General features: G+C 36.9%; 1 protein-coding gene across 4 annotated transcripts in view; it reads right to left on the bottom strand.

Annotated features, from left to right (window-relative positions):
* Nucleotides 1-13,484, bottom strand: part of PCYT1A (phosphate cytidylyltransferase 1A, choline) — a 100,784-nt gene that overhangs the window by 11,659 nt on the left and 75,641 nt on the right. For all 4 annotated transcript variants that reach the window (XM_072613669.1, XM_072613672.1, XM_072613670.1 and 1 more), the window contains one exon: nucleotides 11,038-11,137. In XM_072613669.1, coding sequence (XP_072469770.1) covers nucleotides 11,038-11,137 — 100 coding nt within the window. The remainder of the gene's footprint in view (nucleotides 1-11,037; nucleotides 11,138-13,484) is intronic.

The raw sequence follows: 13,484 nt of genomic DNA, 5'->3' as shown, positions 1-13,484 counted from the left end.
CTATTTATTAAAACCAATAATATCCCATTATATTCACGTACCACAACTTGTTTATCCATTTCCCAATCAATGTGCATCTACTTTCTTTCCAATCCTGTATCACCATAAAAATCGCTGCCCTAAATATATTAGTGTATGTGGGGCCTTTCTTTTTATCCATGACCTTCTTGGACAATATGCCTAGCAGTGAGGTCTCTGGAGTGAAAAGGAATGAGCATTTTAATCTTTCTCAACAAAATTCTAAATTACTTTCCAGAATGGTTGAACCAACTCATAGTTTGTCAACCATAAATTTCTTTGACAATCAATTTTTAAAAGAAGGAATGAATGCAAGCCATAAACAGTCGTATAAAAAAGTTACAAATCACTAATAATAAGAGAAATATAAGTTAAAACAACTCTGGATTTTCACCTCACACTCATCCGATTGGCAAAGATGACAAAAGATGAAAATGGCAAATATAGAAAAGTTATATAAGAAAGGTACACAAAGGCACAGCTCATGAAGCTGCAGATTGGTCCAGTCCTTCTGGAGGACAACTTCGAATCACAAACAAAAAAGCAGCGATAAGAAGGGGTCTTGGTTTGTCTTCTTTTAAAGAACTTCCTTCAGGTTATTTTGTCCCACATCCTCAGTTTTAGGCCACAATATACTAAACCTAGCCAGAATCCATCTAAAAGGACCACAAAGACCTTCAGAGCGCTGCTGTGAGAGAAGTACTTTGGAAAATATGAAGCGTTACAGGAACATGAGCTGTTACTTCTTGTTGCAATTAGAGATTTCTTATTTTTTATATACCTATTTTTCTCGATTACATGTTAAAAACAATTTCAAAAACATTTTTGTGGTATTTATTTTCAATGAAGTCAACTTAGTTATCAATGAGTAAATGGTCTGCTTTGCACATAATCCACTGTAACCATTCCAAAACTGCTGCTTACGGGAGGACTGGTAGAGAGGGAATGCTTTATTTATGTTTCAGAAATAAACAAGGATTACGGATTATTTCTCATTCCTTTTTTAAAAAATATATTATACCTTTTCCCCTCTGTTAGTGAAAAGTTAGAATTAGTTCTGCTGTGATTTCAGAGATCATGATGCAAACGGGGAGAAAAATGACTCTTTACCTTTATGCTTTTGTTCAGGCCCTTCTGTGCCTAGACTGTGCCATCCCCCCTTCCCTTTTTAACCAGTAAAATACTACTTGTCCTTTAAAACTCAACTCAAATGCCACCCCTTCCACAAAGTCTTCTTTGCCTCTCATTAATAACCTTCTCTCTCAGGCATCACTAATGTATTTATACATACAATATCACATAACTATAGCTCTAAGTTTAAAAACTGAGAGATCATGTTTTATCTAACTAATGAATTTTCTTTGGTGTTCAGCATTACGTTATACACACAGGAGGCAATTACGTATGCTGAGTAAATCATTTTGGGGTGTAGGGCTTACTTTAAAGTAAAACAGATACACTGAAGATAAAATCCACATACAGAACCAGATATACTGCCCTCCACTGGGGCTCTTCTTTAAGAAAAACAAAACAGAACAAAAAAAATTTTACTGATTTTTTTTTTTACATCGTCTAAATTTACCTCTGGATACCTCCCCCAACCCAGAGACCTACTGCTTAAAGAATTCTTCCTTTCCATTCTTTAACCTAACTTCCCTATGACTTTAACCTCAAGCCTTTGTCAAATCGACCTGATGATACAGACAGACTTCCCTTGATGGCTCCATCTCAGTCTCCTTTGTTGGATCTATATCATGCTCCCTCACTGTGGGTACTGTGAGTGTTTCTCAAGGCTCCATCCTAGGCCCTCTTCTCTTTTCCCTCTACACTCACCAGTTCGTACGGGTTTAACTATAACCTCAGATATATCACTTTGGCAGCTGGGTGGTGCTATAGATAAAAGCATCAGATCTGAAGTCCAGAAGATCTGAGTTCCAATCCAGCACTGGACGTTATGTAACCCTGGGCTTAACTTCTGTTTACCTTTCCTCATCCATAAAATGGAAATGAAACAACCTCAAAAGGCTGTCGTGAGGATAAATCGTATTTGTGAAGCACTATATAAATGTCAGTTTTTATTTGTGGTTGTCATCACCATAATAAATGACCTGCAGTCCCAGTCTCTCCTCTGAATTTCTACACTGCATCACCAAGTGCCCACTGGAGTCAGACGATCCCAAATGGATGTTCTGAAACAATTTATACAGTAATACTGTAAAAACAAGTAATTCTGAAAGAAGGAGGAATGCTAATCAATTAACTGACCAGCCATGATGGCAGAGAGCTCATGGTAGAAGAAACATGATGCCCATTTCCTGACAGTGATAGTCTCAGGGTGCAAAGTGAAGTATATTTCTTTTGGACATCACCAATATGGGAATTTGTTCTGTTTAACTACATACAGGGGTTCTGTTTTTCCTTTGGGGGGATAGGGAGGCAAGGGAATAGGAAGGAAAAGAAAAGATATTTTCATTGCATGAAAAAAATTGTTTAACAAAAAATGACCTTTGACCTAGCAATACCACTTCTAGGACTGTATCACAAAGAAATCATTAAAATGGAGAAGAGACCCACATGTACAAAAAATATTTATAGCAGCTCTTTTTGTGGTGGCCAAGAACTGGAAATCAAGGGGATGTCCATCCATTGGGGCATGGCTGAACAAGTTGTGGTATATGAATGTAATGGAATACTACTGTGTTATAAGAAATGACAAACAGACCGACCAGAAAAACCTGGAAAGACTTATATGAACTGATGCAGAGTGAAGGGAGCAGAAACAGGAGAACATTATACACAGCGTTTGAGGATTGTTTCTGATAGACCTTAGCCTTTCACAGCAATGCAAGGACCTAAGAAAGTTCCAAAGGACTCATGATGCAAAATGCCATCCACTTCCAGAGAAAGAACTATAGAGTAGGAATGCAGAATGAAGCAGATTACTTTCTCTTTTGTTATGTTTTGTTTGGTTTTGGTTTTTCTCATGGTTTCTCCATTCATTTTAATTCTTATATGCAGCATGACTAATGTGAAAACGTGTTTAATAAGAATGTATGTGTAGAACTCATATAAAATTACATGCTGTCTTGGGGAAGGAGGAGGAGAAAATTCAAAACTTTTATGAAAGTGACTGTTGAAAACTGAAAACAAATAAATTAATTTAAAAAATGATTTCCTGGAAACATTTGAAACTCATTATGTCTATAACAAATATCATCTTTTCCCTCTCTAAATTTCCTTATTTCTGCTGAAGATACCACCATCCTTTCAGGTCCCATGTTCAGAATCTTGGCATTGTCTTTGACTCCTCAACACCATACATTCAATCAATTCACAAATCTTGCCATTCCTACCTCCATAGCTACCTTGTATATATTAGTATTAATTCACTGTACATTTATGATGCATACACATAAATCTCTTCTTGTCGCCTCCCCCATTAGAACGAAAGCATGGATTGTTTCATTCTTTGTCCTTGCATCCCCAGTGCCTAACACTATGCATGATACACAGTGATGCTTGCTGACTGAATCAGCGATTGAGCTGGGCCCCTGCACAGGCCTCTTAGAGTAAGTACAACTAAGAACTAGATCTAGAAGAAACTCAAGGCCTCTTCCTTAAGCTTTTACAAGGTAGGTATTAATAAAGACTAGATGTCTCATGCAGAACTCGCCTCAATTTCAAATTCCTTTATCTCCTTATATAGTCCCTCAAATTATCCTCATCAATATACTTTGTTTTTATCAGACCTGGCATGCTCTCCTCTTCCCTCCCCCTCTGCCTCTTTTATCCTCTCTGCTCAAAAAGTCAAAATTTACTTGCTTATTTTTTGAGATTTCCACTTTCCAAGGAAAGTGGCTTCTTGGCTTCCTTTAAATTTCAACTAAAATCCTACCTTCTACAAGAATCCTTTCCCAACCCCTCTTAATTCCAGTGCCTTCTTTTCTTCTATTATTTCTCATTTATCCTGTATCTAACTTGCTTTGTATAAATTTGTTTGCATACTGTCTCCCCATTATCCTGTGAGCTCCTTTTGTCACAGTGCCTGGTACACAGCAGGCCCTTAATAAATGTTTACCGACTGATTCTGCTGTTCACCCCTCCACATTAAGCCTTTCCAAAATGGTCATATGTATCTCTCTGGCTTCATCCACTGTTTCTTGGATTGCATCCACCTAACTCTAATACTGTACCACTAAACCTCCTTATGAAGCTTGAGAACAGTCTTCTCGACACCAAGCACAAGTTCAACATTCACTAGGTATGGTTTTTGCCATTGATTTTCTTACATTAGTAACACATAGTATTTAGTCACTTGACTAAATCAGGAAAAGAAACAACAGAGAGAAAAAACACCGACTTGTACCGTGACAAATAGAAACCTCAGGAGCCTTAAACATTGTTGCTGTTTATTTTCAGGCTTAAGCTCTACTTAACTTTACCAAAGGTTTTCCACCATACCTCTACCTTCTGTATTTTTATACTACCTATGTCCTCTAAGTTCCTTCCTGGGTCCCTAGGTTTGGAGTCAGAGGACCTGGGTTCAAACTATGCTACTTACCTAACCCATGTGATCTTTGGCAAATCACCTCCTCTTTCTAGGCTGCTATTCCTCTATCTGAAAACGCTGAGGCCTCTAAGCTTGCTCCTAGCTCTAAATCTAGGATTATAAGATCCTGCTAAATGACACCTTCTACATTAAAGCCTTTCCCAAGAAATGACTTTTCACACTAAATAATCCTTGCAAATAATTAGTCTTTATTTCAAATGCACATAGAATTTATATCATCATGTGTGATGGCAAACTGTGTATGTGACTTATCCCCCTTATTTAACTATAATTTCTTTAAGAGTAGAGACTATATTTTACTTATCTATGTATCTCCACTAGCATCTAGCATGTGTAAACATGTAATTCTAAAAGGAAAAAAAGGTGATCTAGAACCAAGAAACTGGAGAATATCTGTTAAAGGGAAAGTGAATGGTATAATAAAAAGCACTGGTCTCAGATACAAGGCCACAGTTCTAGTCCCAGGAATGTCACTGATACCTATCACTATTGGAACCATGGCATCACAAAAAGAATTGTCATATTTTTTTCTTTTTTTAATTTTCCAATTTTATTTGTTTTCAATTTTCAACAATCATTTCCACAAGTTTTAAATTTTCTCCCTCTTTTCCCCAAGAAGGCATGCAATCTTATATGGGCTCTACACATACGTTCTTGTTAAATACATTTTCATGTTACTCATGTTGCACGTAAGAATTAAAACAAACTAGGAAAAACCATAAGAAAAGCTAAACAAAACCAAACGTAACAAAAGAGAAGATAAAACAGTCTCCTTCATTCTGCATTCTGATTACATAGTTCTTTCTCTCGATGTGGATAGCATTTTGCATCATGACCTTTGGAAATGTTTTAGGACCTTGCACTGCTCATATACTGTGGCTGTTACTGTGTATAATGGTCTCCTAGTTCCTCTCATTTCACTCAGAATCAGTTCATATAAATCTTTCCAGGTTTTTCTGAAGTCTGCCTGTTTGTCATTTCTAACAGCATAATAGTGTTCCATTACATTCAAATACCACAACTTCTTCAGCCATTCCCCAATGGAAGGGTGTCCCCTCGATTTCCAGTTCTTGGCCACCAAAAAGAGAGGTGCTATAAATATTTTTGTACATGGGGGTCCTTTTCCCATGTTTATGATCTCTTGGGGATACAGCCCTAGAAGTGGTATTGATGGGTCAAAGGGTATGCACATTTTTATAGCTTTCTGGGCATAAGACCTGTCATAATTTTGGTGAAATGAACTATGAATTCAGATATTTAGCTTTGTGGGATAATTATTTATACTAAATAGGAAAGTGTTCAACACTCACTAAGGCTGAAGGGGATAACAAATAATTTGTACAGGCTCTACTGAGTTAAATGATCTAGCATTTATGAATACTTCATCTTTTTTTACTTTATTTCATCAAAAATGAGCCACAATTAACTTTACACAGTTATGTTTAGCAATAACAATCCTTTGTTTATGGTTGGGCACAATGGAGAACTAAGAACTTTCTTCAGTAGGGGAAATGTCAAGTGCTGCTGCCTCCAACTGAATCCCTTATCACATGACCAAATTTGACCCTTGAACTGAATGTCTTAGCATTTTGGAATTTGACTCCCTTACAACGTGACAGTAACTGTGTTTTTAACCTGGGTTTGTTACAGATAATTTATTAAGCCATTACTGACTCATACTAGGTACTCGGCTGATTAAATGATTCCAAGTAACCAGAAGTTATCACATCACAGAAGGAAACATGACACATGAACAGAGCTGAGCAATTTGGCAAAAGTAAAGTACTTTGTGCAGTCTGTCCTTTTGTGAAGAACCCAGAAGCTAGGCACTTTTTAACATACTGTTCATAGGTGCTGTGGCACTGACATTAGGAAGCACTTAGATTTATGATAATTCACAACTTTTTAAAATAGTATTTTTTGTAATTATATGTAAAAACAATTTTTAACATTCATTTTTACAAAATTTTGAGTTCCAATTTTTTTTCTCCTTTTCTCCCCTCCCTTCTTCCTAAAGTGGTAAGCAATTTGGTATGGATTACATATGTGCAATTATGTAAAACATATATCCATAACAGTCATGTTGTGAAAGAAGAAACAGACCAAAAGGAAAAAAAAAACCCAAAATTAAGAAAATAAAAATAGTATGCACTGATCAACATTCAGGGTTCATCAGTTCTTTCTGTGGATGTACATAATATTTTCCATCATGAATCTTTTTTAGTTGTCTTGGGTCACTGTATTGCTAAGAGTTAGCCATTTCTAGTTGTTCATCACACAATGCTGCTGTTACTATATATAATGTTCTACTGGTTCTGCTCACTTCACTTTGCAATGGTTCATGTAAATTTTTCAGGGTTTTTCTAAAATCCACAGGCTCATCATTTCTTATTGCACAACAGTATTCCATTACAATCATATATACCAAAGCATATTCAACCATTCCTCAACTGATGGGCATCCCCTCAATTCTCAATTTTTGGCCACCACAAAAACAACCGCTAAAATATTTTTGGGCATGTAGATCCTTTTCCTTTTTATGATCTCTTTGGGATACAAACCTAGTAGTGCTACTGCAGAATCCAAGGATATGCATAGTTTGGTTGCCCTTTGGGCATAGTTCTATATTGCTCTCCAGAATGGGTGGATCAATTCACACACAACTCCATCAACAATGCATTAGTGTCCCAATTGTCCCACATCTCCTCCAACAGTTGTTTTCTTTTTTCTGTCATATTAGCCAATCTGACAGGTTTGAGGTGGTACCTCTGAGTTATTTTAATTTGCATTTCTCTAATCAATTGTGATTTACAGCATTTTCACATGACTATATATAGTTCTGATCACTTTGTCTGAAAACTGCCTGTTCGTATCCTCTGACCATTTATCAACTGGGAAATGGCTTACATTCTTACAAGTTTGACTTTCTACTTTCCTTCTAATCTTGGTTACACTGGTTTCATTTGTGCAAAAACATTTTAATTTAATATAATCAAAATTATCTATTGAACATTTCATAATGTTTCCTATCTCGTTTGGTCATAAGGTCTTCCCTTCTCTGTAGAGCTGTCGGGTAAACTATTATTGGCTCTCCTAATCTGCCTGTATTACCCTTTATGTCTAAATCATGTACCCATTTTAACTTAATCTTGGTATATGGTGTAAGATGCTAGTCGATATCTAGTTTATTAGTTTCCTCAACTGTTTTTGTTAAATAGTTGAGTTCTTAACCCAGGGGTGTGTTCTTTGGTTTAATCAAATATTAGGGTACTACGGTCATTTAAGGTGTCTTGTGTACCTAGTCTATTCCACTGATCCACCACTGCTATTTCTTAGTCAATACCAGACAGTTTTGGTGATAACCATTTTATAATACAGTTTTAGATCTAGTCCTGCTAGGCTACTTTTCTTTGCATTTTTTTTTATTAATTCACTTGATATACTTGACCTTTTGTTCTTCCAGATGAATGTCGTTTTTTCTAGCTCTATAAAATAATTATTTGGTAATATGATTGGTATGGTACTGCATAAGTAAATTAGTTTATGCACAATTGTCATTTTTAGTATATTGGCTTGGCCTACTCATGAGCAACTGATATTTTTCCAATTGTTTTGATCTGATTTTATTTGTGTGGAAAGTAATTTGTAATTGTGTTGGCATAGATTCTGGGCTTGTCTCAGCAGGTAGATTCTCAATTATTTTATATTGTCTAGAGTTATTTTAAATGGAATTCCTCTTTCTATCTCTTGCTGCTGGGCTTCATGGGTAATATATAGAAATTCTGATGATTTACATGGGTTTATTTTATATCCTACAACTCTGCTAAAGTTGTTAATTATTTCAACTAGGTTTTTAGTGGATTTTTGAGGATTCTTCGAGTATGCCATGATATCATCTTTAAAGAGTGAAAATTTTGTTTCTTCTTGACGTATTCTCATTCCTTTAATTTCTTTTTCTTCTCTTGTTGCCATAGCTAAGACTTCTACCACAATATTGGATAACAATAGTGATCTTACTGGGAACGCTTCTAGTTTATCCTCATTGAAGATAATGCTTGCTGATGGTTTCACATAGATACTACTTATCATTTTAAGGAAATTTCCCTTTATTCCTATGCTCTCTAGTGTTTTTAATAGGAATGGGTGCTGTATTTTATCAAAAGCTTTTTCTGCATCTATTAAGATAATCACATGATTTCTGTTGTTTTTGTTATTGATATAGTCAATTATGCTGATAGTTTTCCTAATACTGAATCAACTCTGAAGAATTTGTGCACTGGTATAAATTCTACCTTGTCACAGTATATGATCCTTGTGATATATTGTTGGTGATTAACTGACTAATGCAATGCAATAACCTCCATTCAGATTCTCCTACCTTCTAATTGGTTTTTTATCTTATGAAGGGATGTGGTCAATTAACCTTCTGAATAAAACATTTTCAGTAGCTCACTACTGACTACTGAAACTTCAAACTAATTTGCTCAGCATTCACAGCCCTGCACAAGGTAAGTCCTCCAGCTGTTCTCAATTCTTGAAATGTCCTCCTCACTCCTTTCTCTTTCTACTCCCTGAATTCCTACATATCTTTTAGAGCCCAGCTGAAAAGCAACACCCTCCAAAGAGGCAGAAAAGTATAGAATATGTTCCTAGGATAGTGCCCAATACAAACTGGCCTTGTAAAGAAAGTAGATGTGTCTTTCTGTGAACGTTGAGGTTGATTTTTGTGTTGTACTGAATAGATTTTTAAGGTATTAGGAACACTGCACCTATTTTATATTTTCCTGTCTTGCCTTTAACAATAGGGGAGGAAAATATCTGGTCAGCTAAACCACTGTGGTAATGTGGACCAAGGTCCTGCTCTGCCATCAAAAGGCTTCCTGATTGGTTTCAAGTGAGCCTAAGTAGTACAAGTGAAAGGGTAAGCTCCAAAGTCAATTCTCTAGAAGGAGATACCCCTCTCCTATTCTCATCTCAAGGACATGCAGGATCAAATACTCCATATGTAAAAGTCAAGATAGACCAAGCCAGTCCTAGGGAGCTGTATCTAAATAATATAACAGGAAATGTAGCATCACCCAGCCTGGAACTACGTTGATTTGTGTTATTTGTACTTCCTATAACCTTACCCAGATATATCTAAGAATATTCATGGGCACCTACACCATATCTCTACTCATATCATGGTTATAGTGGTGAAGATGAAGAAGAGCAGACTGATATAGAAGATATTTCTGCAAAAGAACTGACTGGGTTTGGTAACTTAGTGGATATGAATTACACAGATATATTGTTTCTGAATTTTCATATTCTTTTTCCTTGTAAATAAATTCTAGGGAAAAAAAAAATCATTCTTCTTATCTTCAATGTGTAACAGCCAGGGCAAAAGGTGAAATGGGGAAAATAGGTGCCAGAATGTGACATGAAAATACAGTGGTAGCAGAAATAGCAGAAGAACAATAAGTAATTAAGAGTTTAAAAAAAAAAGTGATTAAGGATTAAATCAGCAGTTCTCTCTTCACCTCCACCCTCTTCCCTTCTCCATGGATTAGGAAGATCCTTAGGGTACACAGGAACCAGGAGGCACAGTGGCTCAAGTTGAAATTTGATAAGGAAACTTTAGAAAACAATAAAAGAGGAAAGCCCTGGGTTGAAGAGATTGGTTCCAGGCAGAAGAAATGCTTGTTTCACTGATGCCTGAAGTCCAGGACTGGTTCCTTCATAGACTAAATAGAGTAAAAAAAGGAAAGAATTATAAGAATGAGGAAAAAGGATGTGACTGGAACACATACTAGGTTTCTGGATTTCAATCAGTATATAATACAGACACCAAAGAGTTTGAAGGAGTCATCTGAGATGATTAAATGTCTGAAACTGACAGTGGTATGAGGAAGTGGAGGGGAGCAAGACTGAGTGTAGGGAGATTGGGAAGCAAAATGTTGCAATTGCTTAGGAACAAGACTATGAAGACTTAGACTAGGGTAGTGACAGGAGGAATGGAGAGGAAATGTGAGAAAGCTGCAGAAGCAGAATCAAAAGTAGTCATCAATAAAATGAATTTTGACAAATATTGAGCTTAAGCTGTGGAGAGAAAAGTGATGTCATTAAGAGCAATGGGGATGAATTTGTGGGCTAGTAAACATTTCTTCATATAGGTGGATTGCTACCCATATTTCAGTACATAATCTTTTCTGCCTTAGCCAACAATTTTGGGGGGGAAGTACAACTGCAAAAGAAAGGCAAATGAATGGAAGTTCAGAGTGGAATGTGCCCTTCCAAACTAGTAGCAAGACAGATGAGAAGAAAACCTACTCCAACATGAGACGTAAACTTCAACGCAGTAAGTATTATACTAGTTTACACCATGCAGATGAATGTATTGTAAATACCATGAGATGCAGAAAAATGAACAAGAAGAGGGAAGCACATTTAATATGAAGTTTACTTACAAGGAGTCCCTCTCCTGGCCTCATCCAAAGTTACTCTTTTGTAGGGCTTACTGTAGTCAATTTCAATTTCATCTGAAAATGGGGCTGGCTCCTTTAAGCCCTTTAAGAAAAGTAAAGGAGAAAGAACAAAGTTAACTTTCATTGAAGAAAACAGATGACAACCAAATTACAAGAAGAAGGGCAAATTTTTGAACACAATTAAATTAAATATCCTGACATCTTTATTTGAGATGATTTGCTACATTCTACCTCTCTCTTTCTCTTACTCCTAGTACATTCCATTCAACAGTAAATTTTATTTTTTTAGGTATTCTCCCTTCATATTGCATTCACCCTGTGCTCTCTATGTATGTGTGTGCATATATCTGTGTATATATATATAATATATGTATATACACACACACATATGTACATACACCCATGTACATATACATATCTACACACATATAACATACACATACACAACTACCCAAACATATCTACATATCTACACGTGTGTGTGTGTGTGTGTGTGTATAATATATATATAGGTATATTTTCCCTCTAACTACACTTATACTGAAAAAGGTCTCATGAGTTACAAATAACATCTTTCCCCATAGGAATGTAAACAGTTCATCTTTAACGAGTTCCTTAAGGCTTCTCTTTCCATTTACCTTTTTACGTTTCTCTTGATTCTTATATTTGAAAGTCATACTTTCTATTCAGCTCTGGTCTTTTCAACAAGAATGCTTGGAAGTCCTCTATTTCATTGAAATTTCATTTTTTGCCTCTGAAGTATTATACTCAGTTTTTCCGGGTAGGTGATTCTTGGTTTTATTCCTATCTCCTTTGACCTCTGGAATATCATATTGCAAGCCTTTCAAATCCCTTAGTGTAGAAGCTGCTAAATTCAGTGTTATCCTGATTGTATTCCCACAATACTCAAATTGTTTCTTTCTGGCTGCTTGTAATATTTTCTCCTTGACCTGGGAACCCTGGAATTTGACTACAATATTCCTAGGAGTTTTCCTTTTGGGATCTCTTTCAGGAGGTGATTGGTGAATTCCTTCCATTTCTATTTTACCCTCTGGTTCTAGAATGTCAGGGCAGTTTTCCTTGAAAATTTCATGAAAGATAACGTCTAGGCTCTTTGTTTCATCATGGTTTTCAGGTAGACCAATAATTTTTAAATTATTTCTCCTGGATCTATTTCCCAGATTAGTTGTTTTTCCAATGAGATACTTCATATTGTCTTCTATTTTTTCATTCTTTTGGTTTTGTTTTGTAATTTCTTGGTTTCTCATAAAATCATTAGCTTCTATCTGCTCCGTTCTGATTTTTAAAGAACTGTTTTCTTCAGTGAGTTTTTGGCCATTTGGCCAATTCTGCTTTTTGAAGCATTCTTCTCCTCACTGGCTTTTTGGACCTCTTTTGCCATTTGGGTTAGTCTATTTGTAAAGGTGTTATTTTCTTCAGCATTTCTCTGGGTCTCCTTTAGCAAGCTGTTGACTCACTTTCATGATTTTCTTGCATCACTCTCATTTCTCTTCCCAATTTTTCCTCCACCTCTCTTACTTGATTTTCAAAATTCTTTCTGATTTCTTCCATGGCCTGAGAACATTGCATATTTTTTTGGTTTTGGATGTAGAAGCCTTGACTTTTATGTCTTCCCCTGATGGTATGCTTTGTTCTTCCTCATTCAAAAGGATGGAAGAAAATACCTTTTCACCAAGAAAGTAACCTGTAGTCTTATTTTTTTCCCCCTTCTTTGGGCATTTTCCCAGCCAGTTACTTGATTTTTGAGTCATTTGTCAAGTGGAGAGTACTACCCTAGGGGTCAGAGGTTTTGTGTAGCTGTTCTCTGAGAGGACCTGTAAGTTCTCAGTTCCTCTAAGGTGGCACAATCAAGGGAGAGGAGTTTACTCCTCTCCTGGCCTGCCTTCTGATCTGGGAGCAACCACAAGCACTCTTTTCTGCCCTAGTACGGCGAGTAGGGGTTTCCTCTCCACAGCTGCCACCAGTTCCACCATACCAGCACTCCTCCTCACCCCAGGACTGTCATTCAGGACTGAGACCCAGATCAGCTGCTCAATTTCCCCAAGGTCTTTAGGTTGAGGTCTCCAAAGTGGACACTGCTGCCTTGGTGTAGCTGCTGCCGCCCTGGGGCCAAGGCCGGACAGAGCTCCCCTCTCATCCAGGTGAAAGAGCTTTCTTACTGACCTTTGAAGCTGTCTCTGGCATTTGCAGGTTGAGAAATCTGGGAACTGCAGCTTTTACCCAAGATTTTGAGCCCTGAAGCCTGCTCCAGTCCTGTCCATGCTGCGTGGCCCAGGCTGGGCTGTGCTCTGCTCTGAGCCTGGTGCAATAGACCTTTCCTGTCAGCCTTCCAAGCTGTCTTGGGCTGGAATCTGTTTCACTCTGTCATTTTATGGTTGTTGCTGCTCTAAAATTCGTTTAGTCATTTT

This window comes from Notamacropus eugenii, chromosome 5 (genome assembly GCF_028372415.1).
Source record: "Notamacropus eugenii isolate mMacEug1 chromosome 5, mMacEug1.pri_v2, whole genome shotgun sequence".
Classification (NCBI taxonomy): Eukaryota; Metazoa; Chordata; class Mammalia; order Diprotodontia; family Macropodidae; genus Notamacropus; species Notamacropus eugenii.
The sequence above is the reverse complement of the archived record's forward strand: the minus strand, read 5'-3'. Positions and strand labels throughout refer to the sequence as shown.